The sequence below is a fragment of the Phalacrocorax carbo genome, chromosome 8 (genome assembly GCF_963921805.1).
Source record: "Phalacrocorax carbo chromosome 8, bPhaCar2.1, whole genome shotgun sequence".
NCBI lineage: Eukaryota > Metazoa > Chordata > Aves > Suliformes > Phalacrocoracidae > Phalacrocorax > Phalacrocorax carbo.
In genome coordinates this window covers 10,623,469-10,647,322 of record NC_087520.1, presented here as the reverse complement: position 1 = coordinate 10,647,322, position 23,854 = coordinate 10,623,469, and the positions used below count along the sequence as shown (strand labels likewise).

Sequence of the window (23,854 nt, the reverse complement as noted above, 5' to 3'; positions counted from 1 at the left end):
CCTCCTTCCCGCACACCACCCGCTTCCTTCCGTGCCGCCGCGCACTTCCGCCTCGCCCTGCACCCTTCCGCCGCGCAGGCCCCGCCCCCGCCCGGTTGCGGCCCCGCCCCGCGGCGGCGGCGGGAGGAGGAGGAGGATGAGCGGGCGGCGGGTGGATGCCAAGGTGGTGCTGCTGGGGCAGGAGGGCGTGGGCAAGAGCAGCCTGGTGGAGCGCTGCGCCCACCGCCGCTTCCGGCCCGGGCCTTACCAGAACGTGAGTGACCCGCGCACCGCGCCGGCCGGAGGGCTCCCGCCGCCTCGGGGTGGGCTCCCCTCGTGCTCCTGGGCTGGCTCCTCACCACCCCGGATGGTCCCCTCGTGTCCGTGATCCCCGCGCCCCCTCGTTTCCCCACCGTCTCCCCGGGATGGTGCCTCCCATCTCCCCCGGTGTGTCCCCCCGTATCCCGGGGCCGGTTCTCCGCCTTGTTCCCAGGCCAGATGCTCCCCATCGCCGCATCCCCGGTCAGGATCCCGCCACCTCCCCGCCGGTCCCGTCCCCACCCCCCCCCGCCCCGGGCTTGGCCCCACCGCCCCTCCTGCTTTTCTTCCAGACCATCGGGGCCGCCTTCGTGGCCAAGGTGATGTCCGTGGGGGACCAGGCGGTGACCCTGGGGATCTGGGTAAGTGGGGGGGCGAAGGCTTTGCCAGCACCCCGTGGCTATACCCAGCCCCGTCCCCCCTCCCCTGCGGTACAAGGACCACCGAGACCCACCCCAACCTGCTGAGCGCTTCCGTGTCACTCCTAGGACACGGCCGGCTCCGAGCGCTACGAGGCCATGAGCCGCATCTACTACCGCGGGGCGCGGGCCGCCGTCGTCTGCTACGGTAAGGGCACGGTGCCACGGGAAGAGGGAGGAGCCGGTGGCTGCGAGGGTCCTGGGCTGTGGTGGTGCTGGTACCGGTGGGCTGGGGGCCGTGGCGTGGTGGGGGGATTGAGCGTAAGAGGGAGAGGCAGACCCTGACCCCTTTTCCCCCAGATCTCACTGACAGCAGCAGTTTTCAGCGAGCCAAGTTCTGGGTGAACGAGCTGCAAAACTGCGAGGAGGTACGGCCAGGCTGGGGGGATCTGGGGGGCTGCGGAGCTCCACTGGAGGGGAAGGGGAGCCGGTGGTGGTGCCAGGCCCATAGGCACATCCCTCCCGCCCCTCTACCTGCCCTAGGGTTGCCGGATCTACCTGTGTGGCACCAAAAGCGACCTGCTAGAGGAGGATAGGAGGAAGCGGGCGGTTGACTTCCATGACGTGCAGGACTATGCCGATGGTAGGGCCGGGCACCGCACGGGGCTGGGATGCTTGCGGCTGGGCAGTGCTGGCCCTTCCCGGGCTCTGGCCAGCACCAAGCGGGTGGGGGGCAAGGGGAGGATGGAGCCGCTGCATCCACTTGTGCCTGGGAGGTGCGAGGCCTCGTCCTGGCTCTGCAGCAGGTCCGGTGGCTCCGGGTACCAGGGCTCCCAGCTCTGCCAGGGACATCCCCAGACATGCCCGTCCTGACATGGGCAGGCATGTGGCGAGCTGGGCTGAGGGGACAGGAACACGGAGCCCTGCCTTGGGCCTCTGCCAGCCCACTGTCAGTAGCCGTGCCCAAGGGGTGACTCCAGGGTGGGGAGCCAAGCCTGTGGGGCCACATCTTGCACCCACAGGAGCTAACCTGGGCCCTTGTTTCAGAGATCAAAGCAGAGCTCTTTGAGACCTCCAGTAAGACAGGCCAGAGCGTGGGTGAGTAGCCCCCTTGCTGCTGGCCGTGCCCCCACCCAAGCAGGGCCAGGGGGGCTCTGCCTGGTGGTAAGGCTGCCCGTACCCACCCTGCCCACTCTCCCCCCAGATGAGCTGTTCCAGAAGGTGGCCGAGGACTATGTCCAGTTCACCACCTTCCAGGTGATGACAGGTAAGCAAGCAGGATCTGTCCCTCCCCAAGCACCCTCTCCCATGCCGGGGGTGGGGTGCATCCGCCCCTGGGGAGGGTGCAGAGGACGAGCATTGTAGGGTCTGGCAGGACCCCTCCTCACCCCCACCCTCCCTGGGGCTGCTGTGGGTTGTCCTGTGGAGCTTGGGTCTTGTCCTGGCGTCCTCACCCCCACTTAGGCCAGGCTCAGAACATCTGCCCAACCAGGCCATGGGTGGCCTTTGGCAAACGGGCAGCATTGCCTGGCTGCGGGACTGGCTCTCAGCTCTGCACCAGGTCTGTCCAGGTGTGCTCAGCCCCGCTACGCCTCCAACCCTGGTCCGTGCTGTGGCCATGAACCTTGCCGCTTCTCTGCGGGGGCACAAAACCCTTCCCCAAGGGACGCACCAGGGCCCAGGCCTGGGACAGGGCAGCTTCTGGGCTCCCACATGGCATCACGGTGTGGACGTGCCAGCAGCCTGCTGCTCCTGCTCTCTTCCAGAGGAAAAGGGCGTCGACCTGGGCCAGAGGAGCAGTGCCTACTTCTACAGCTGCTGCCACCACTGAGACCTCCTGCCAAAAGGGAATTGCTGCTGCTGGCTGGGCAGCCAGTGCACACCAGACTCCTGTTTTTTTACCTGCTGTGTTTTAGCTGTACGGGCCTGTCTGCAACGCGGCAGCAGCGTGCAGCCCCGTGGACTGCTGCCCTCCTGGCGTGCGGAGCGGCAGAGGGCTGCTGTGTGGTGCCGGGAGCGTCCTGCAGCACTGGGAACCGTGGGCCATCACACCTGGGGACCTTGGGGACCCTCTCCCTGCAACCCAGTGTTTGTGGGAGCTGCTTCCCCAAATCACTGCTGTGGCCCAGCAGTGGCCGTTAACTTATTCTCTTGGAGATGCTGCCCAATTCTTTGCAGATTTATTGAAGCGTCTTCTCTTGAGGTGTACAATGTAAATAAAATGCATTGTGGTCTGAGCTGTCCCCCTCCTGCGCCGCTGCCGCGGCTCTCCCATCCTTGCCCTGGCTGTCTGGGCACAGGCGGGCTCCCCCCATGCCCCCCTGCTCCGCAAGACAAAGCACAAGAGGACATCAAGAGTAAAGTTAAACTTTACTTTACAGTAATTTTTCTTCTATATACAAAGAATTACAGTACATGTTCTGGGAGCACCTGCGCAGGGCAACCCTCTTTTCATTATAAGTTTCACATACACAGCCAACAGTCTAAGGGGAGCAAAACGAAAGTAATCAATGGTCCAAGGCTCTCCCCTCTCCCTCTTCTAAAAATAATATACATGCTGGAAATATGTAGGTTTCTTTCACCCGCTCTGGCATCCCTACTTAGAACTGACAGACAAGTCCCGGGCAGGGGCCAGGCAGCCACACGTCCCCAACGCAGTGCTCGCCCCAGTCACCACCGTGGCGCCCACCCACAGCTCTGTCCAGCCCCTATCTCCATTGCACACCCCAACTCCCACTGCGCTTCCCTCTCGTCTACCCTCCAGCCGAGCCTGCGGGATGGGACCCTCTGGGGGAGGGGTCCCTTCCGCTGCCACCCCGCAGGCAGACCTAGACGAGGGAGGAACACAGTGTGGGACTGCTGACACCAATGGTTCCCCCATCTCTGACCAAGCTTCCCGCTCATGGCATCAGCACAACCTAAGCTGCTGCCATGGGTGGCCTCCTGTGTCCCTCCTCCCCATCCCCGGGCAGCCAGGAAGGGGGAGCAGGCAGCAGCCAGGGCCACCCTCCCTGGGACCCCCAGCCTAGCTGGCAGCCAGGGCCCCAGCCAAGAGCACAGGGCACCAGAGGGCGGCAGGGGGAATTCAAAGCCAGGCGTGGTATCAGACACATTTGGTGTCCCACAGGTGAGCAAGCTGGCGGGGCGGTGAACTCGGCACCGCGGTTAAGCAGGTCCTGGAGCACGGCTGGCTAAAGACTTCTGCCCATCGCAGGGAGAACTGCTCCCTGCCTGCCCATGCCAGCCACTGCTGACACATCTGACCTCTTCCCACCCGCCCTGGCCAGGGCCAGCCTCAGTTCCAGCCATGGAGCCTCCCGGCGCTGCTGCTTTTCCTTTTAACAAGTTCCCAGTGTCTAAAGAAATACACAAAACCCAGTTCCTTGAAGTCAACAACTCGGAAACATCAGGAGAAAAAAAACCAAAAAACAAAACAAAAAACTGAAACCAGCTCAGTACCAAACGGACACAAAGAACATGCAGTTAGCGGACGCCTGCCTTGCTTCACTTGGCTCCACTTGCTCCCTACTCCCACAGGGCCCACTGGCACGGTGGTTTGAGCCTCGAAACTATCATAAACGGAAGGAACCGAGTCACACCTCGTCCTGTGTTCGCCACATGTGCCACAGCCCAGCCCCAGATATCAGGGGACGGGATTCAGCTGGCAAAGAAACCTCTAGCCCACAGGCTAGGAGCCGTGAGTTCAGCCCTACTGTGCTAAGCTGCCAAACGGTTTACAATAGCACCACAATAGCCCAAGTGCTTCGCCAAGGGCAAACTGATTAAAACTTTACCTTGAAATAGGACATAGCAACACCCATTTCTCAGATTTCCCTAGGAGGTAGATTCAGTGCTGTAGGGACTGTCCATCACTGCCACTTCTCTAGCCCAAGCTCACGCACGCTGTCCCCCCTGCACCCACCTTGGCTTAGATCACTTTTGGACGCGGAGCAGAAATCTTGCCTTTTCCCACCTCCTGCTAAGCCAGGGCACTGCTACCCAGCAGGTGAGACTCCCACTGAAGCCAGGCAAGCGGTGGAGCGGTCCCCAAGCTCCAGCACCCCGTCTCCCAGGCCCTGGGCGCCCCGAGCACCCATCAGCCCACCCATCAGCCCTGCCGTGCTGTTGCAAGAGGCGCAGCCTCAGCTGCGAATGCTTCATAGGGGAGTAATTAGCATGGACAAAGCCTGGGCGATCAAACACAGCGCGAGCCCTCACCGCCCCCCCCCCCTCCCCGCCCCCCCCAGTACTTTCAGAATAGCTGCACGGTTTGCCACTTCGCTTTAACACTCACTGGCTGGCAAAGGCTGAAAGCCTCATCAGTAATTTAGGGCAAAGCACATTACAAGCAGGTTACAATTACGGTTATTCCAAACATCAAGCAAAATCAGAAGTTAAGGCTGAAATTAAAAATAAACGGAAGGTGTTGAAGGTCTGAGGTTTCTCAAACTCCCCCTGCCCTGTTGCAACACTGGCTGCAGTGTCCAGGTAGGAGCAGCGCGCATCCACAGTGCGGTCAGGTTAAACCACTGCCGAGATGCATCAGGGTTTTTCTTCTGCTTTTTCTTTCTTCTTTTTTTTTTTTCATGAAACTTGAGCTGAAGCTCTTCTAGCACCCCCAATCCACATTGTCTCACCTTAGTACGTTACTGGTCTCTAGATTTAACCCTCTCTCTCATCTCCTTAATTTTAACTACAGCCACACCTTCAAAGCAAAGCCTGTGGGGGGGTTTAACCCTGAATTATAACATGTGCTCCCACAGTACCACCTGGATATTTTGTGCATTGACGTGAATCTGGTTCTTCCAAGTTTTTTTTGTTAAATAGGAAAAGTTTTAACTTGAGAACAGCAATAAAGCAAGGTACCATGAGCTAGTTAGTATCTGAAGATGCACAGTAGAGGATTGTCCCTTACAGTGGTCGCTTTTCTGATGGATTCAGCAGAGCCCAGGGCACCAGCCCAGTGAGCTGGTGCAGATGGGATGAGCCATGCAGGACAGCAGCCAGTGCCCTCTCCCCTCCTGCCCACACATCCCACGGGCCCTGCAGTGGCTCCTCCTCTGCAACCCTCCTCCCCAGCTTGGGCAGGCAGGTCGTGCCTACGTGAGGCCCTGACCACACTGTTACCCCTCACCAGAGCTCCTCCATCACCAAATGTCAGCTGGGACTCTCCTGCCCGCTGTGGAAACCCCCTATATTGAAGTGGGTCCTGCCATGGGACAGAAGCCACGGCCGGTGACCCCAGCCCACTGCTCCCAGCAGGGGCAGCCAGGCCATCCTGACAGCAAGTATGTTGGTTGGCAAATTATTTGTGAGAGCAAATCTTTCAGCCCTGTCAGAACTGGGAAGGGGGAGCCGTTCCTACAAGGAGGAATGGACCCATGAGCCTAGGAAGATCCTGTGAGCCTCCCTGGAATGGGAAGGGAAGGGGGACAGCTCTGAGCAGAAATAACATCCACCCTTAATTCTGCTTCTACAACTCTCCACAACAGCAGATCAACACAAGAGTCACTTCTCCCCACCTCAGGTGCAATTACACCTAACCCAAGACTGTTAGTGGCCAAGTGACTGGATCCCTCCAATGCAGCAAAGAAGCACTGTGGCCTTGGCCACAAAGCTGCAGCAAAGTTGGCCGAGCTCAGCCGGCTCCAGCCCAGTGCAAGGGCTCAGGGAGGCCAGAGCAGAGCTGTAGCAGCCTCTGTCCCACAGGAGCGGCCTGCCAGGGGTACATGTTATCTGCCACTTTCCTCTCCATTAAAAAAATCCCAGTGATTCAAACTCTCTGAACTCTGAAAGCAGCAATGAACTGCAGAAAATGAACCCACCTTCTTTGGTACAGACATCTCCCTCTCCTCCTCCAAGGCAGTGCTACCAGCTGCCACCAACAGGCAGAGTCACCTCAAGTGGTGAAGAAGACCGCACTTCGAGGGTTGTGCTGCCCAGAGCTCCTTCCCAGCCCACACCCAATGAAGGCAGGCTGGGCAGGGAAGGGCTGCCAGGACCCATCTCCATGCCTGGTCAGGCTTTGCTCTTCATGCTGAGGTGACCCAGCACAGCCAGACATTCCTAACAGCATCACTAGTTAGTCCCTCTGCCAGCCCTGTGTACATCTGAAAAGCCCTCCTGATCTGACAGAGCATCACCCAGAGGCCCAACGCAGGTGAGGAGGGAAGAGCAGCTTGCTGGCTTCTTCCATCAATGACATTTCCAAACACCTTCTTTACTGAGCAGCCTCCCAGCTATGCTGAAGGCAACTTTCCAGCATGTAGATGGAAGGCAGCAAGCCAGGAATCTGGATCTCTGTGGAAAAGGCATGAAGGGAGACAAGAAGAGAGGTGGGGTATGGTCAGATGCAAGGAATAAGGCCGTGGGTTTGAAATGCCATGCAATGGTTCAATCCACGTTCCCTGTTCAAAACAAGCTTTTGGGTAAGAGCCTGCTGTGTGAAAGGCTGCTGCCACCGTGAACCTCACCTCGTGAGCACACGAGCTATAGAAGTGATTTTTTCAAACCTGCACTTACGAGAATTCATTGAGAACTTCTCCATTTTACAGATTTTAAAAAGCCTGCACCAAAAATATTCACAGTTTATTTTTCATGAAACAAATAACTAGTTAACACGTGACAATGCAAAGCGGAGGTGGACAGAGCAGTGCAGATACCTTTCTGGTTACAGCTGTAGCTGGCTGGGTGGCTGGCATGGAGGTTACCCTACTTACACAATCTACATGACTAAGTCCAGCTCATGGGAAGGCCTATAAATGTAAATTCAAGACTTATTTTCCTTCTCACACATGATAAATACTTAATATACTGAACCTCATTACCATTTTTAAAATTTTGTTTAAAAAAGTTAATGAATGCCCTTAGATTATCTTCTCTCTCAATGGCTCTGAGGAGTTGTCCTGATTTCCCTTTGTGCAGGAGTCACGCAGAAACACAAGCTGCTTGCATTTCTCCAGTTTCAGCAGCAAGCAGGAACTGACCTGCCAGTCTTCCCGGAAAAAAACAACATTAAACAGTAAGTTTCCATAAGCCATAAAGCTCTTCGAAGTTGCTAGCTATTCTACAAAGGATCTGAAATGATTTGGACTAGAGAAGAGATGCACCATAGCACTGGTAACTTCCCCTTGTGCCCAGCACACCCAGCTTTTACAGCAGGACGCTGTCTTGGGTGTATACATCAGGAAAGGAGAATGGACCAGGATTAGACTCTGTTCAAGTGTCTGCCTCCCTTCATAGAAAACCACAAAGCTCATGACCGTCTGCTCTGGGAGCAGCAGGCACTTGCAAGCCAGGTGGGAACAAGGACCTGCTACCACGTCGGAGGGAGAGGGTCACCCTGGAGCTGAATGCCCCTTTTCCAGGGAGGGACCTGTTGATCTGCCTGGAAGAAGGATACACTGGAGCTACCCAAGCATGTGGTGGCGGACACGAAATTCTGAGGCTGCAGCATCCATATCGGCGGAGCTCAGGCAAACCACAGAGGTAATGTGTTGTGAGAATGGGAGAGTGTGCTGGTCAGCAGTGCTTCCTTGGCAGGATAACGACCCCACCCAGCCTGGGCAGCGCTGCCCAGGGACACCCACCCTCCTCCTGCCTGTAACAGTGGCAGTGGTCGCAAGATGCCACTCTGCAGGTCCCTGGGATTCTACTGGTTGCCCCGTAAGTACAATGGCCAAGCGAATTTCTGCCTCAACACTTGAGTAAATGGCTTTCAGCAGGCCTAGTCTGGACACCAGCCTGACGACCGCCAGGTACTAAACATCTTAACTGGAAAAGGGAGAAGAGGAAAAAAGAAAGCCAGCCAGCTGCTGGAGCCCACTGTGTTCCAGTGTGAGAACTACTATTCAGTTGGAAGGACACACGCGCGCGCGCACACACACATGCACACCAACACGGTCCAGTTAATTCAAGTCTCCTTTGGTTGTAGAAGAGTTAAGCCAGAAGCTACCCAAGGGGAAGGTGTCGAGATGGGTCCTGATACAGCTATGGCAGCCTTGCCTCTGCGCTGTGTGGCAAACGGTACAGGCTTCGCTTGCAGCTCGGCAGTGCATCCCGCTGCTGGGAAGACCAGGTGTGATGCGAAGACGTCCTGAACATGTCTGAGGCAAGGGGAGAAAAGACTGCTCAGTCTGCTGGCTCATGGTGATGACAGAAGTCAAGAAGAGACCGGATGGAAATTTGAAAGGGAGCACCATCACCCTGCCAGGGAGGTGCTCAGCACCTTGGGAGACCCACTCTGCCCTACTCTGCTATTGCTGCTTTATAGGTCACAATGTTTTCAAGTGCAGGAAACACTCTGTGTGACCTGTGCTAAAGGATTAAGACACAAGAATGAAAAAACTGTGAGATGGCTTCTTCTAAGATCTCTCTTTTCCCTGACCTCCTTCAGATTCCCTGTTTCTTGGGCCTGGCCAGTCGCAGCTTCATACAAAGGAGCCTAAATAGATACTGTCTATTGCTGGAAAAAACGGCACTGAGTGCAGCGGGCTCCTCTCCCAGCTTGGCTGGAGACAATACCTGTCCTTCTGTGAACCACGCGTGCAGCACATCCCAGGGAATGTATGGACAAACCTTGCAAAGCAACACCCTGCATGGACAGAGACCCGGGCAGACAACAGATAAAAACCCCTTCCCTGCTTCCACAGAGTCCAGCAAGGGTATACACCTGAATGCTCACTGCCTGGTACCCAAAACACCTCCAGTCCCAGGACAGCATGAATGATCTGCTGCTTCTAAATAAAGTAACAAGAACGAGGACCCTAGCTGTAACTGGGAACCTGCCTATGAATCAGACCTGGAGCTCGAACATGCTGGATCAGTAATGTGACCTTTTCAATGGAATTGGATATTTCTACCCAGAGTGGACTCTCTATTTCAGCTTTGCCATTTGTAAAAGGAAGAGGAAAAGGTCACAGATGCTCTCTCCCTTCAGTTGGGCCACATTCAGACTTAAGTGAATGTCCTTGCTCATGTCATGAGAAAATACGGATGGGATGTGCATGGGTTAGGGGCTGGGCTCAGGGAAGTGAATTAAAAAAAGAAACAAACCAAAACCAAAGATTCCCCCTCCCTAAACATTAAAAGACTGAAACCTGCCTCCCATATTCACCAACCTCACTTTGGCTCTGAGTCAGCCAACTCACGACAGACAGAATCCTGGTTACGGGCTAGCGCTGTGTTTTGTTCAGGCAAAGGGTCCTGCCCCCGAGGAGGCTGTGCTTTTCCACTCAGCCAAGAAATCTGGTCAATTGTCTGAATGTTCGTGACAAGCCACTGCATCTGCTCTGGGGGCACTGGCGCTTCCCTGGCCGGCCGAGGGGTCTGCTCAAATGCACGCAATCTCTCTGAGGTCCAAGGGGTTTGCTCTGCAGGAGCTGAGGCCACTTCCCAGCCAGGCTGAAGGGTCGGCTCTGGTAGTTTCTCTGCTGTCCGGGGAGACTGCTCTGCAGGTGTCAGGGCTTTTGCAGTGGGCCAGTGGGTTTGCTCGTGCATCTGTAGTTTCTCCATAGGCCAAGATACCTGTCCAACATGCGTCACCACCTTCCCACCAGACCAAGAGATCTGCTCACCAGCTAACATGGTCCGTTCTTTCTGCTGGGGACTTGGCTCCATGGCCGGGCCTCCTCTCTCCTTCGGCTGTGCGTTCTGGTCGACGGGCCGCAGTGCCTTCTCCGACAGCAACAGCCTTGGAGCCGATGCAGCCAGAGGCTTGTCCAAGGCTTGAGGTCGAGGAGCCACGGCAGCAGTCAGCTTGTCCGATGCCTGAGGCCACGGGGCTGTAAGAGTGAGAGGCCTCTCCAAGAGCTGAGGACGGGCCAACCCGGAGCCAAGAGCCTTCTCTGGAGGCATGACCCGCAGGGTCCCAGAGTCGGCAGCCTTCTCTGGAGGCAGAGACCGCAGCACCCCAGGGGTAAGAGCCTTCTGCATGAGTGGGATCCGCAGGGCCCCTGAGCTGAGAGCCTTCTCCATGGGCAGGATGTGCGGTGACCGGGAGCCAGGAGCCTTCTCTGGAGGCAGGGGCCGCAGTGCCCCAAAGCTGGGACCCTTCTCTGTGGGCAGGATCCGTGACATCCCTGAAGCCAGAGCCTTCTCTGGAGGCAGGGGACGGGGTGCCCCAGAGCTGGGAGCCTTCTCTGTGGCTGGGACCCGCACTGCCCCAGAGAAGGAAGCCTTCTCGGAAGGTGGGGGCCATGGCACAACCGATCCAGAAGCCTTCTCCGTGGGCAGCATTCGTGAGACGGGGGAGCCAGGGACTTTTTCAATGGACAGAGGCCACAACACCCCAGGACCGGGAGCCATCTCTGATGCCGAGACCTGTGGCACCGCAGAGCTGGGAGCCTTCTCCACAGATTGAGGCTGTGGACTCTGGGCAGAAGCCTTGTCCAACAGCTGAAGCTCATCAGCCACAGGAGGCTCATCCACTGGCTGGGATTGCAGGGTCCCCACCGTGGCAAGAAGTCTGTCTGACAGTTGAGGATGCAGGCATTTCATTGGGAACTCATCCAGCAGCTCAGGCTGTTGGGTTCTGGTGTCGATGAGAGACTTGTCCAATAACCCCAAAACCCTGGGGGCGGCAGGAGGCTCGTCTGACAGCTGGAGCTGCAGGGCACCAGCAGCAACAAGCGACTCGTCCGACGACTGTGGAGTTCCTGGAGGAGATTTGCTTGGCAGATGAGGCTGCGAGGCATCACCGGAGGACTCGTCCAGTGGCCACAGCACTGCGTTGGTGGGAGGTTTGTCAGGCTGCTGAGGCCTCAGCGCTACAATGATGGGTTGCTTCTCTGACTGCAGCCTTAGGGACAGGGCAGCCTGGGGCCTGTCCGATGGCTGCAGGCGGAGTGACAGGGTGGTGGGAGGTTTGTCCGAAGGCTGCAGCCGGAGCGAGAGGGTGGTGGGGGGTTTGTTGGATGGTTTCAACCTCAGTGACAAGGTAGTGGGGGGTTTATTTGATGGTGGCAGTCTCAGCGCCAGGGTTGCAGGTGGTTTGTCTGGTGGAGGCAGCCTGAGGGCCAGGGTGGTGGGGGGCTTGTTGGATGGCTGCAACCTCAGAGCTAGGGTGGTAGGGGGCTTGTCTGATGGCGGCAGTCTCAGCGCTAGGGTAGCGGGGGGCTTTTCTGGTGACTGCAGTCTGAGGGCCACAGACTGAGGTAGGCTGTCCAAAGGCTGAACACTCAGGTCTGTGTCTGCAGGCAGCTGCTCCGGTGGCTGGGTGTCCTCGCTGTTAGCCAGGGCTCCTATGGGAGGTGCATACTCACGAATTTCTCCCGGCTCTAGAGGGTTAGGCCCGCAGGGATCATGCTCTGTGCAGGATAAACGTCCATCCAGCTTGGAGATGAACAGCATGCCTTCCCGGTGCTGCTTGCAGAAGGACCTGGGGCACATCTCGCAGAAGGAAGCTGCTTCCTTCCCACACATATCACACTGATGCCATGGGCACTCCCATTTTCCTGCAGCACAGACAGAGGAGAAAAGACATACCTTAGGAACGGTACAAGGGGAAGAGACAAGGCCTGCTGCAAAGGGAGTTCAAGGGAGGGGAGGAACACCCCTGTAATACCCCCACCATTCAATTCTACATGTCCTCCTCAGTTTCTGCCACAGCTCCCAGGCTTGACGGGCAGTTAACAGGAACCTGCATCCTCAGAAGCAACAAAGGCAATGATAATCATGACAAACACAAGCCATGCCAGGCCAGAGCAAAAGCCCTTCTGGCTCAAGCAGGACACTAACCAATACAGGTGCCTAGAGAAGAGCAGACATGCCCAGCTTGCACATCTCTGTGGCTCTGATTTCCGCAGACAACAGTAGTGGTATCTGTGTATAATACACCCAACAGACTTTTTACGTGGATGCATCAGGTTCATCTAAGTCTTTGTTAATTCTGGGCCAACAACCTCCTTTCCTGTTTATCAGAAAGAAGTGAGAGGGCAGTGATCACAAGGGAGTAAGTTTCCATTGTCTCTGTACCCAAAGGCATCTTCCTTAACCTCTGTGTATGGCTATGATAAAAATACTACTTCGGACAAAGCCAAGCTGCTCCCTGAGGAGCTCCAGGTCCACGCTGAATCTATTCACCGTCTGTATCAACACCATCACAGAGGGGAAAAAACCATTACACTTCAGAGATTGCTGCTTTTTTCACTTGCAGATGACCTCACTGGTTCAGCCCCCTGCTTCCCCAGCCAAAGCTGCTGCCGTCTCTACCAAATGCTTCTCACCAGTTCATGGACACAAGGAACAGTGAGACCATTTTCACCCAGGATACAAGATGCTGAGTTCCTGACCTCTCACCATAGGACCAGCACAGCTGCCTTTCCAAACATGCCTCCTGACTCCATGCTCCCCCAACACCCCACACCCAGCTCCTTGCCTTGCTGTGAAGAGCAGCTCCCTGCAGAGCAGCCCTCATGCACGTCAGCCTGCACTCAGAGCACAAGCGATGACAGAGGGCAGCCATGGATACTGCCCAGGTTGGAGCACTTCCCCAGCCTCGCTGAACCAAGCCCACACATCTGTGGCTTTGGCTACCAGCTCTTTTCCAGGGAGGCTGGAAGGGAGCGCAACTGCAGCACGGCACTGAGCAGCTGTGGGCATTTCTCCATGCACTTGTGCAACAACAGCTTTCCACTCCCCTCTCTCACGCTGCTTTTCTCCTGGGGTTGAAGGCAACATGTAGCCTGTTTTCCCCTCCTCTGAAGCCAGTCCACTGTTTCTGTCTGGTCTCAAAATATGTACGCTGTTTTTCTATATCTTCTCCAATTTTTCAGCATCCTTTTCAGAGCAGGGATGTTTTTCTTCTGCAGTTTTCCTTCTTTTGGGCTCACAGTGCTGCTGCACTGACTGCTCCCCCTGCACCATCAGCAGCCCAGACAGCCACACTCAACACTCACTTTGGCCACCGGAAGAACTCTGGGACTATTATTATACAAGGTCATTTGTACAGATGGAAAATAAAACAAGTCAGAACCTGCCAGTATATTGCAGGAAGGATAAATCCTATCAAACCACTCTAATGGTCTTTGACAGGATAAAAGGCCTAATGAATAAACAGCTTCTCCAGAGACAGCCTGGAGCAGAGGAGCTCTTGAAAGTAAGATCACACAATTAGTAACATGCAAACAAGCAGGAAATTCCAATTACTCGACAGCAATTCGCATGGCAGAAGAAACATCTGAAGTAAGAAGTGCTGAACCTTTCATGTCCAGTATGATACTCTAAGGAGCAGGCTACAAAAACAACAACCTACACGTGAAGATGGTAAAATGGCGACAACTGTCTGAAAAACTGCTATTAGTGGTCTTCTGGCAAACTGAGGGGGCATTTCCAATGACACCCTTCAGGAACCTATTTTAGTTTGTTTTTTAATTTAAATTCTTGGAAGCAGAACAGTAAATACGCTTACAGAAATGGGTAGATAATAACAATGCTGTGAAGAACTGCAAAAATCTTGTTAGACACGCTCAGAATTTAAACTGGACAAATGGTTTTGCATCAAAAAGGTGCAATTAAATAAAGGCCAATGCAAAGCAGGAGTGCAGGAGGAAGAAATAAAATAAGTATGTGAAGAGGATCAAGACAAGGGGACTCAAGGATGATAGGGCAAATCACAAACATTACATAAATATAGAAGCTACTTCTGAAAAACAAGTAAAATCTCATTTCCTGAAATATTATATGTAAACCACAAAATATAGGTTTTTTTGTTCTGTCAGCATTAGCAAGGCTTTAGCTGCAATACTGTTAAGATACTTGTTACCGCAGTTTAAAAAACGTGTAGGCAGGTGGGACAGTCCAGAGCAGACCAAGAATAGTAATTTTAAAAGATAAGAGATGCAAGGAGAGGCTGTGTTTGTTAAAGCCAGAAAAATTACTAAGGAGATAATAGTCTCCCAATGTGTACAAAAAATGGGTATCGGAGAGATGGCAATCCTTTGTTCTTTCAAGTCAGGCTGTTAGGAGAAGCTTTTCAAATAGAAAGCTGGGGAACAGGCTAAATGCTGGATTCTCCTTTATCAGAGACTTTAAACCATGGGAAAACCTGCCAGAATGTTAGAGTGCCCTGTCTTAGCACACAAAAAAGGAGAGAAAGGTGATATTCAGGACTCCCTCACCCTGAATGATGATGTTTCCATAGGAATGAACTGTGCTCCTGTTGGCTTTCACATTGCTCTGTTACAGCGTTTGTTCAATGAGCAATCCAAGCTCTTCTGTATAAATGTCCTATTCTCCCCAAAACTTAACACACGCACACACAGAATTTCTGTCATCTACAAAACATGCTACTAGATCCTCCACACCTTCTGCCAAATTACAGCTAGAGGCGCTGAACACTCAGTTCTGGCTCCCCATGGTGCACCGGCAGAAACACTCGGTTGCAATGACTCTCCTGGCAGTTACTTTCAGAGACTGCTTGGTTCCATGTTTCTCAGCCTGCCTCTGATGTGTTCAGAAAATACTGTACAGAGCCGCACAGAGAATTTCTAATTATGACAATGCTTAGAGTACTAAATCAGAAGATTTACAGCCTCCTAAACAAATTACTTCAATGCAGTTGCTTTTATTAACTAAATTTATTATCTTAGCAAAAAACCCCTAAATTAGGTTTGATGAGTTGTTCTACCTAAACTCTTGTCATCTAGTATTGTTTATATTCTTACCATTTAATTCTTTAGGCACTTGATCCCATATCAGCTTTTCCATCCTCCTGGCCTGGCAGACATCGAGCTAGTTGGCCTACCAAGACTCAGGTCAGACTTCTTCCCTTTCTGAGCATTGGTTAAACCTGAACACTCATTAAAGGTGCCAGGAACCCCTTTAGTGACTAAGACAAATTGAAACTGCAAATGAAACACACCCCTCAACCAGCTCCTTTACAACTTTTAAATGCAACTTAAATCTTTCCTTCTAATTTATGTTACTTTACACTCTCCTGAGGTACTAATGAATGCGAAGCTGTTCTATCACTCACACACAGGGAGCCTATTTATTTCTCTGCACCCAACGAGAAGTACTTTCTGAATATGTCTTCTTTTTATTTCAAATTTCTGCCCTCATTTCACCACAAACTAAGATGCCGCTCTCTTCCTTAACTATGAACTCATGGCTATTCAAATATCTAACACATTCTACTCTAACTCCTGTTTTCTATCAGTGCTTTTCCTCACCATTCAACACACCAACACCTCAACTATTATTAGGACCGTCCTCTGCCAGGCCCCAAGGATGGGGCAGCTCACAGGCACCATTTATTAGGCAAGGACCAGCTCCCCCTTCAGCAATTAATTCATCTTTTTTCAGTCACAGTGGGGTGCAAACCAGGGTTGTATTGTATGGACCACAGACAAGCGAGGAAGATATCTCTGCATTTTAAGATGCTGTGAAGTGAATGCAAGGTGATGAGCAGCACCTGGGACACCTCAAGGCAATGCTGTGACCCAAGCCCAGCCATGTGGAGCACTGACCTGCAGGTCTCTTGGTCAGGTTGAGGCAGTCTGCGTGGTACACCTTGGGGCAGCCTGGCTTCTTACAAGAAACTAGCTGCCCTCCATCCCCACAGCTGAAACACTCGTCCTCTCGCTCCTTCAGCACCTCCGCCTGTGACCTGCGCTTCATCTGCGGCCGTCTCTTTAGCTTCTTGGACTTTTCCTCGGTGAGGCTGGGTTGGCTCTGTGGGTGAGACAACGTCAGTTAATGCAGGTCTCTGCCCCTTCCATCTGTTCCCTTCCTGCTACAGTGGAGATAATCACAAACAAAAATCCCACTGCCAGCCATACCTGAAACGTATGCAGCATCTCTACAGTGCTTCTTAGTATTTGGGAACCAATTTACAACAGCAAATAGTTCTCATTTTTTTTAATAAGGAACCTGGAAGCTCTGCACCAAACCCTGGTTAAACATGGGATATATACAATTAGCAACAGCAGAAAGAGAAGCCAGGTGCTGCCTGGTGTCACTGAGCTCATGCCACCTCTCATAGACTTTTCAGGTCCATGGTCAAAGCAGTCAGGTCTCCTTGCACCTATGACTCATGAGGAGTCCCTCCCAGGCCTTCCTACACTTTTTGACGTTCCTCACTCCTCTCTCCATTTTCAGTCAGAATTTACCTGTGATCAGTTTACATCTATTTGTTCTTGTGTCAGTGCTGCTTTTTTCCAGCCTAAGTTCTTCTCTCTCTGAAGTAACCACCGGGACACGCACTCCTCCTCACAAACCAAACACTTTCACAGTCTGCACCCTCAGTCTTCCTAAAGTTTATTTCTCCCAAACACAAGTTACAGAGTTATACATGCCACTTCAGACGACACCTCACACGCTGAGTAAAATAACACCAACGCTTCTCCAAAAGAATAGGAAATCCCTCCCAAAGCACCATATATGCCTTTTTCACAGCTGCATCACAACACCAGCTCAGTCCTGGGGCAGCTAAAGAGCACAACAGCTCCTTCTCCACCATGATGGCTCATCGATAACCTTCTCAAGGCAGACTTCCTTCTGCTATTACCCTCCAGGTGGGTACTCCGGCATACTCAATCTCTGAACTCTGGCCCATTCCTAGTTATACTCAGTTATTCTTTTGCTATTGCCCCATCCACTCCCACACCAATGACACCTGACATCCTCATGTCATCAGTACAGTTAAATACCACGCTTCCAACAGCTGAGTTACAGGCAGTAATGAAATAACCACAACCGGTCCCAAGACTAGCATCTAAATGGCTTAAGTGTTTTCTTCTCTGGCCTGAGACTTCCTCCAACGTTGTTCCCACCCCCACCCCCACTTCAAGCTAGGTCCTCAGGCCACTCCTAACCCCCTAGCATGGATCCTCTCCAGGCAAGCCTCCCACTGTACCAAACATTTAACTCCACAAAAATGATCCTACCTGTCAGTCAGTGACCTCATCAACACACTATCAGTTCAGTTTATTTAAACAAACATGAGCTAAATTTTATGCCATTTTCCACATTTTTGTATCCAAACGTGTGTTCTTCAGGCAGAACATCTTGGTGTACTGAAACTATGCCTGAGTCCATTTCTGCATCCTTTATTCTGCATAAACATTAGGCACTCTTTCCATCACTCTCCTATCAAGATTAAGAACAAAACCACCAAAACATTTAAAAACCTTTGTCTACAGACCTAAAATTTCAGAATTCAGCAGCAGAGGTTATCCAGCCATCCTGCCACCAGGGAGTTGTATCTCTTGATTGTTTCCTTCCCCTTCACATGTGGATATTTCTGTTTTCATACCATCATTCCCATAGACAAAAGGAACAAGTCAGGCCTTTCTTATCATTGAAAAATGCAGGCAGTGAAATCACTCCACCTGAACTATTCCACCTATTCTCAGCGCCTAGTACCTCGGCCATCTAATTACAAAGAGAACAAGAAAAACCTTTCACAGCTAATTTGAATGTCTAAGCAGGGTCTAACAGCTGGACTAAGCGATTCCAGCTTGCTCACAGCAGTACAACAGACTCCCATGCATTCTTCCACACTCACAGTTAGAAAGGTCACTTTTAAGTGTGAACCGGAGTATCATCAGCGTTTTGTCCTGCTGTATCTTCAGGAAGCCTAAAAATGCATCTAGTGTGGGGATGAATTTGAAAAAAACCCCAATCCCCCAAGGTACTGTTTTCTTGGGCATTGTTTCTTAGCCCATCTCATCAAGATGGAATGAGTCACCTCAGGCATCACAATGGAACATTAATGCCAACTAAAAGGCACCTTTCTCTGATTTCCATCATGCAACCTCTGGTTTCAGGGCAAAAATGACAGTCAGGCCATGTCTAACACAGGAGCAGTAAAAAAAAAAATCAATTGAACTTTAAATCACAACCCCAAAAAAGAACTAAATACATCAGATGTGTAATTCAGCTCATCTGCCAACTTCTGAAGACATCTATTTTTTTAATCGTAAGTTAATTTTTCTGCAGAACTAAGATCTCTGGAGAATTCGCAAAACTGTCAGTATATATTGACAGGGCTTAACAACTGTGCTGCTGGAGCTTTTAACCCTTAACTGTGGGTAAGCCCATGCCAGAGCAGAGGGATTATAGACTGATTTGGAGAAGCTCTTGAAACAAACCAACAGCTGAGACTTAGATTTAGCTGGTGACAGCTGGGAACTTGGCCAACTACTCCTGTTATTTCCTTTTCCCAGTGAGAATCAGCACAACATTAAGCTCTCTGAAGTCGGTGACTTCTAAAAGCTAGTGATTTCCCTAATACAGATATGGGAAATTTCTTATTCCTGTCTGATGTGTGCACTTCAGTTGCTTAACCAAAAGAAGGAAAAAACTCAGGAACTTTCTTATTGCAGCAAAGATGGCGATGCAGAAGCCTTCTGGCTCTAAAGCAACTCCAAGTCTGAAGGAATGTGAGTTTGCTGGCCTTCCATACATGCTCACAATTTACTCGGTCCAGTACTTTGGGAAATGGGCTGAGTTGTGGTTTCTTGGTTATACGATGGAAGTCTTTCCCATGCCTGTCCTTTGCCCCTCTAACACAATGGAAATTGTCATACTGGTAAGCAGAAAATTCTGAAAAAAACCTTTCATTTACTCTTTTGTTGTAAAATACAATTTCCTGTCATTATTTATAGCAACTCGAATAATTCAGGTCTAAGATCTAAGTTCTCAGAATGAAAACTTGGATATTCAACTCATTTCAAGTGGTGTTTTCATGGCCACACTGAAACTGGGTTACCCTTCCCGAACTACCCTTCCTCAGATGTCTGCAACAAATGATACACATCTATGCAAAGAGGTGATTTGGAAGAACAAAAGCTTAAAGGAAGCATCATACCTTTGGCCGTACTCCTAGGAAGCCACTGCAATTTGGGGCACCACATTTACAGACAGTCTTTCCATTTCCCAAACACTCCAGATTGTAGTTGAAAGTCAGCTCTGTCCCTGGCACAAAAGCAGATTGAAACCAAGCAAGTTGTAATGAACTATGGGGTATAATGTCTTATTACTTAACTGAAAGAACTTTTGAAATATGACACAAATGACTGTCACAGCTCCGCAAGGATACCAACTATTAATCTCCCCACAGATCTGTGTGGATTGAAAATTCAGTGCAACCCCACACTCCTGCCACATACTACAGCCAAAAAGGGCATTCAGCCCCACGCTGTAGCATGCTTAGTTCCATTTCTTGACCCTGTAAATTAGAACTATGACCCTCCATTTATACCATGGATGTATGTGTTTCATTATGTCAATGCTGGTGTTAAGACTCATGACTGCCTATGTGAAAACAAAAATTAAGTATCTTCCCAGGGAGCTACAAACCCTCCCCTTTCCTTACAGAAACACTCCCATGCTTTTAACTGCAGGTACTGACAAAGCGGGATTCCTTACCAGCTTTGATATTTACAATTGCGAAGAGCCCAACCCGAGTATCACCATTCACACACCATTTCTGAGTCTCACAGTTTGGCTGGCAGCAATGGTTCATGAATCGAGCATAATTGCCCTTTGGCCCAGCATCAATGATTCGATCCTGGAATTGCAAAAGAACAAAAAAACCAAACCAAAACAAAAAAAAACACCAAACAAACAAAAAACAAACAGGAAAACACATTTAATCAACTGTCATTTCCAGCTCAAGCCACTGCAGCCCAGGTACCAGTATACCAGGAAAGCATTAATCAGTAGTGGAAATGATAACAGAGGCATCTGATGACACTTGCAAAGCACCTGAGTTTGTACATGTGTTTTAACTAAGCATAAGGGACAGGTGTCACTGTGTTGCCTGGACAATTGACAGACACCCAACCAGTTGCTACACGCTGATGTCTCTCGTTGGGGCTGGCAGATTATACACCAATATAGTCTCCTGTGAAGCATCATCTTCCTCTTCAAAGACAAACGGGCTCCCAAACAGCCAGGAAAGTGCTACTGCTGCTTTCTGGGAACTTAGCCCTTCCTGCGGTGTCAGTATTGGATAAACACCACACCAGCACACTTCCAAGGCAGCACTTGTGGTTCCAGACCAGCTTCTGCTTAAAAGTAAAATACCAGTTCCTATTTCTTGTACATCAATGTACAGTAGGAAAACAGGAACAGTATGTCACATGTGAGGTACACTTCTGTACAGTACACTACTATTTGTTAGACCACATCAGAAAGGATAGGGCAGCTGCAACTGAGATTTGGTTTTGTAATAATGAGATATTAACATTTAATCTTGCCCCTGCTCCCACCCATCAGCCAGACAAGGGAGAACAAGATATGGTCAGTGTGAATTTCCAGCAAGATGGGAGACCCAGAAAGCAGTCCCATTGTCATCGTGTCCCACACTTGACAGCTTCTTCCCATGCATGCTTTCATGGTTTCCTTCTAATCTTTCCAATGTTGAGTGACGAAGTGTGGAAAGCAGCTGACAAAACTACTTATCTCCAAAAGCCAGGAGCTCACACCAACAACCTGGCCTCCAGGACCCACTGAGGAGTCTGTGGGTGTAACAAACCACCCCTCTACTTAGATCAGCAAGATCTGGGATCTGAACTTAAACCAGGGGCTCATGTGCCTGATACTTGTACACCCGAGGACTGGTGGCCTCTCTGGCACACATCAGCCCAGTTCCGGACTCTCCACAGTTCAGATACTGGGAAGGATCCTGAGGTTACAAATGCCCCCTGTTACGCTGAAACAGGATCTATGAACCTCAGACAACTGCACTCAGACAACTGCCTCGCCTCCAACGGCTGGTTCAGACTTTCCTCCTAACAGCCAACCTGAAACTTCTCTACTGCACTTTAAGTCCATTCTTGTAGTCTTCTCTTTAGTGGAAATGCAGACCAGCTCATCAGCAACTCTTAGCACCTTTTTACTTGCTGAAGACGACCCCTATTCATGCCTTCCTTGCAATCATTTTACTTCTGTCTAGGATCTTGGCAAGAAAAATTCCTCCCATATACCTTATCCAGTGTCAACATGTAGAAATTGGTGATGTCATGCTCCTGAGCATAGCGGATTCGGGCTCGGCACTCCTCTTCATCAATTAGCTCCCCGACATACTCATTAACAAATTCACCCTGCCAGAGAAAAAAAAAAACAAGAAGCTGGTAAGATGAGACAAATTCCCTCCAGGATGGAGGGACAGCCACTTTTGTGCTAAAACTTAGTTCCCATTTCCTTTGGGGAAACCTTTTCATAAAAATCTTCCTCTGTGCTTTACAGCCAGCTTAACCTATAATCTTCACTAAGAACCCCGAATCATACATCCGTTTCACACTCTCAACAAATAATTTGAAATAAATTAAATAAAGCAGCAACGGCCATCAGATTATTCTTTGTGCTGCAGAAAGAATTAACATTCAGGGACAGCATAAAAGTAGACCACAAGAACAGTTCTCTGCTGCAAAGCTCAAAGCACTGCATAATTGCAGCCCAGCTGGAAACAATATCCTTTTTGGGACTAACCACACTGAGCAGCATGATGCACCTAGGGCACCTGCTCCTGCAGTGAATCTGCCATGGAGCTCCCCTGTAGTGAAGTACTGCAGAAACCATACATCAACCATCAAAGGGAACCCCAGCTCTGAACCACTGTGGCTAATAGGTGCCTCCATTAAATAACTGAGTTTTGCTGTTTCCAGACCATCTGCTGAAAGTAAAATGTAACAGGTGAATGGAATGGCAGAAGGATCCTTTAACTATATCACAGTAGGCAGCAAAGCCTAAAGAAGACAGACTCACTTTTCTCCTTCTGCTATCAAGCCCTCCCCCATAGCATATTTTCCCTACTCCTTTTTCAGGCATTCTTCTCCTACTGTGCAACTGTCCTCTGTTTCACTTCACCCTTTCTTAGCTTTGGGGTTCTCTTTGCTTTACCATTCTTCCTTCTTTGCTCAGCACAGACATGTGTCCATAGAACTACTATTCTCTAGATTTTAAAAAAAATATATCCAAGTGTTTTAGCCAGAGATATTAGTTTCAGCAATAATAACAGCCATCTCCAAGACATTACCCTTTTCTAAGAGCCAGGCCCTGGTTTCAGTTTCTGATACAAGATTTTCATGCTAGAAAAGCCTGGCTACTCAAGACTGGGGGTAACGTATAATCACTGCTCCCCATCTGGAAATCCAGAGCATCATCTTCAGGCCAGTGTTCTGGTATACTCATAAAGCCCATTGTCCATACAAGCACACAGATCGAGCAATCATCTTCTTACCCTGTGGGACACCAACATGCAAACCATTTTCTTGGTTAACTGAGCCAACATTCTTGTCAGGACTGGGAAAGTTAAAATTAATCCACTTCTTTCATAAATGGCACTCTATGGCAAAAAGTCATCTTCAAATTGTGGAAGATAGTAATTTTTCTGATCTATTGAAACCAACACTTAGCAAGAGAGAAGTGGCAAGAGAAAACTACATGCAGAAACAGAGTGCGTACCTTTCTGATGTCTGTTTTGGCTTGCAAGCCCCAGCCTCGTGCCAGTGTGCGGAAAATTTGTACCTCGGGATACTGCCGCTTGGAGAAGCACTGGTTCTGGCAGCGCTCCCCAGCAGGGCAGACCATGGGGTGGCATTCATAGAGCAACATGCGATTGATGCATTCAGAGTCCAGGCCGCATGGGTTTTCATCTGTTGGTTTGCAGTTGCAACGTGGTATCTCGGACAGGTCTGCAGTGAAGATCTGCACCTTACCCACTGGCCGGTTCACCTTGAATGTACATGAAGGATATTAGCTCTTATGAACAGGTTATCCTGACAGCCACTTCTACACACAACCCTCGCCTATGAACTGACAGGCTGCAGTGCGAGTTAGTTACAGCAAGGGGCAGAAGGACCCAAGTACAGGCACATACGTGCTTCTGGACACACTATTTCAAGAGGTATACGGTCAGAGGAAAGATTTAAGGAGGGTGCAAGTCCCCCATTAGCATCACCAGTGTAATGTGTATTCTGTGACCCCATGGACAGGGGAGAGGCTGCCAAGTGTCCCCCTCCCATCACCACTGTGCCGACATCTGGCCCAGGTGGCCCAGCGCTCTTGCTGGGTACACACCATACCTGTGACCGACACCAAACCATTTTCTGCGTGAAACAGCACCTTCTCCAGTCTCTCAGTGTCACGTCCTTTTCCTTAGCTTTTCCTTACAGCCCTGGGTTTTGAATCTGTTACCTTCAAGCTGTTTTGTGCTCTCAGCTGTCACTATGAGAAACAGGCTGGCACGC

The 23,854-nt window shown here is 50.9% G+C and overlaps 2 protein-coding genes across 9 annotated transcripts in view; one reads left to right on the top strand and one right to left on the bottom strand.

Moving 5' to 3' along the window:
- The first annotated feature begins 27 nt into the window (after positions 1 to 27).
- RAB24 (RAB24, member RAS oncogene family) lies at positions 28 to 3,519 on the top strand. 3 transcript variants are annotated; one of them, XM_064458645.1, is made up of 8 exons: positions 28 to 253; positions 591 to 659; positions 786 to 864; positions 1,017 to 1,084; positions 1,200 to 1,299; positions 1,704 to 1,754; positions 1,861 to 1,923; positions 2,573 to 3,519. In XM_064458645.1, the coding sequence occupies exons 1-8, from the start codon at positions 137 to 139 to the stop codon at positions 3,517 to 3,519; spliced, it is 1,494 nt and encodes a 497-aa protein (XP_064314715.1). In that variant the 5' UTR covers positions 28 to 136. The 3 variants fall into 3 exon arrangements, with proteins under 3 accessions (XP_064314715.1, XP_064314718.1, XP_064314716.1); XM_064458648.1 differs by having other exon boundaries at positions 2,423 to 2,716; XM_064458646.1 differs by lacking the exon at positions 591 to 659.
- NSD1 (nuclear receptor binding SET domain protein 1) overlaps positions 3,008 to 23,854 on the bottom strand; it is a 67,709-nt gene continuing 46,862 nt past the window's right edge. For 5 of the 6 annotated variants that reach the window (XM_064458634.1, XM_064458635.1, XM_064458639.1 and 2 more), the window contains 6 exons: positions 23,070 to 23,339; positions 21,590 to 21,706; positions 20,028 to 20,169; positions 19,468 to 19,574; positions 16,124 to 16,328; positions 3,008 to 12,109 (listed from right to left, as the gene is read on the bottom strand). In XM_064458634.1, the coding sequence (XP_064314704.1) occupies positions 9,777 to 12,109; positions 16,124 to 16,328; positions 19,468 to 19,574; positions 20,028 to 20,169; positions 21,590 to 21,706; positions 23,070 to 23,339 (3,174 nt within the window). In that variant the 3' untranslated portion in view covers positions 3,008 to 9,776. The remainder of the gene's footprint in view (positions 12,110 to 16,123; positions 16,329 to 19,467; positions 19,575 to 20,027; positions 20,170 to 21,589; positions 21,707 to 23,069; positions 23,340 to 23,854) is intronic. The other variant, XM_064458636.1, reaches the window with a different exon arrangement.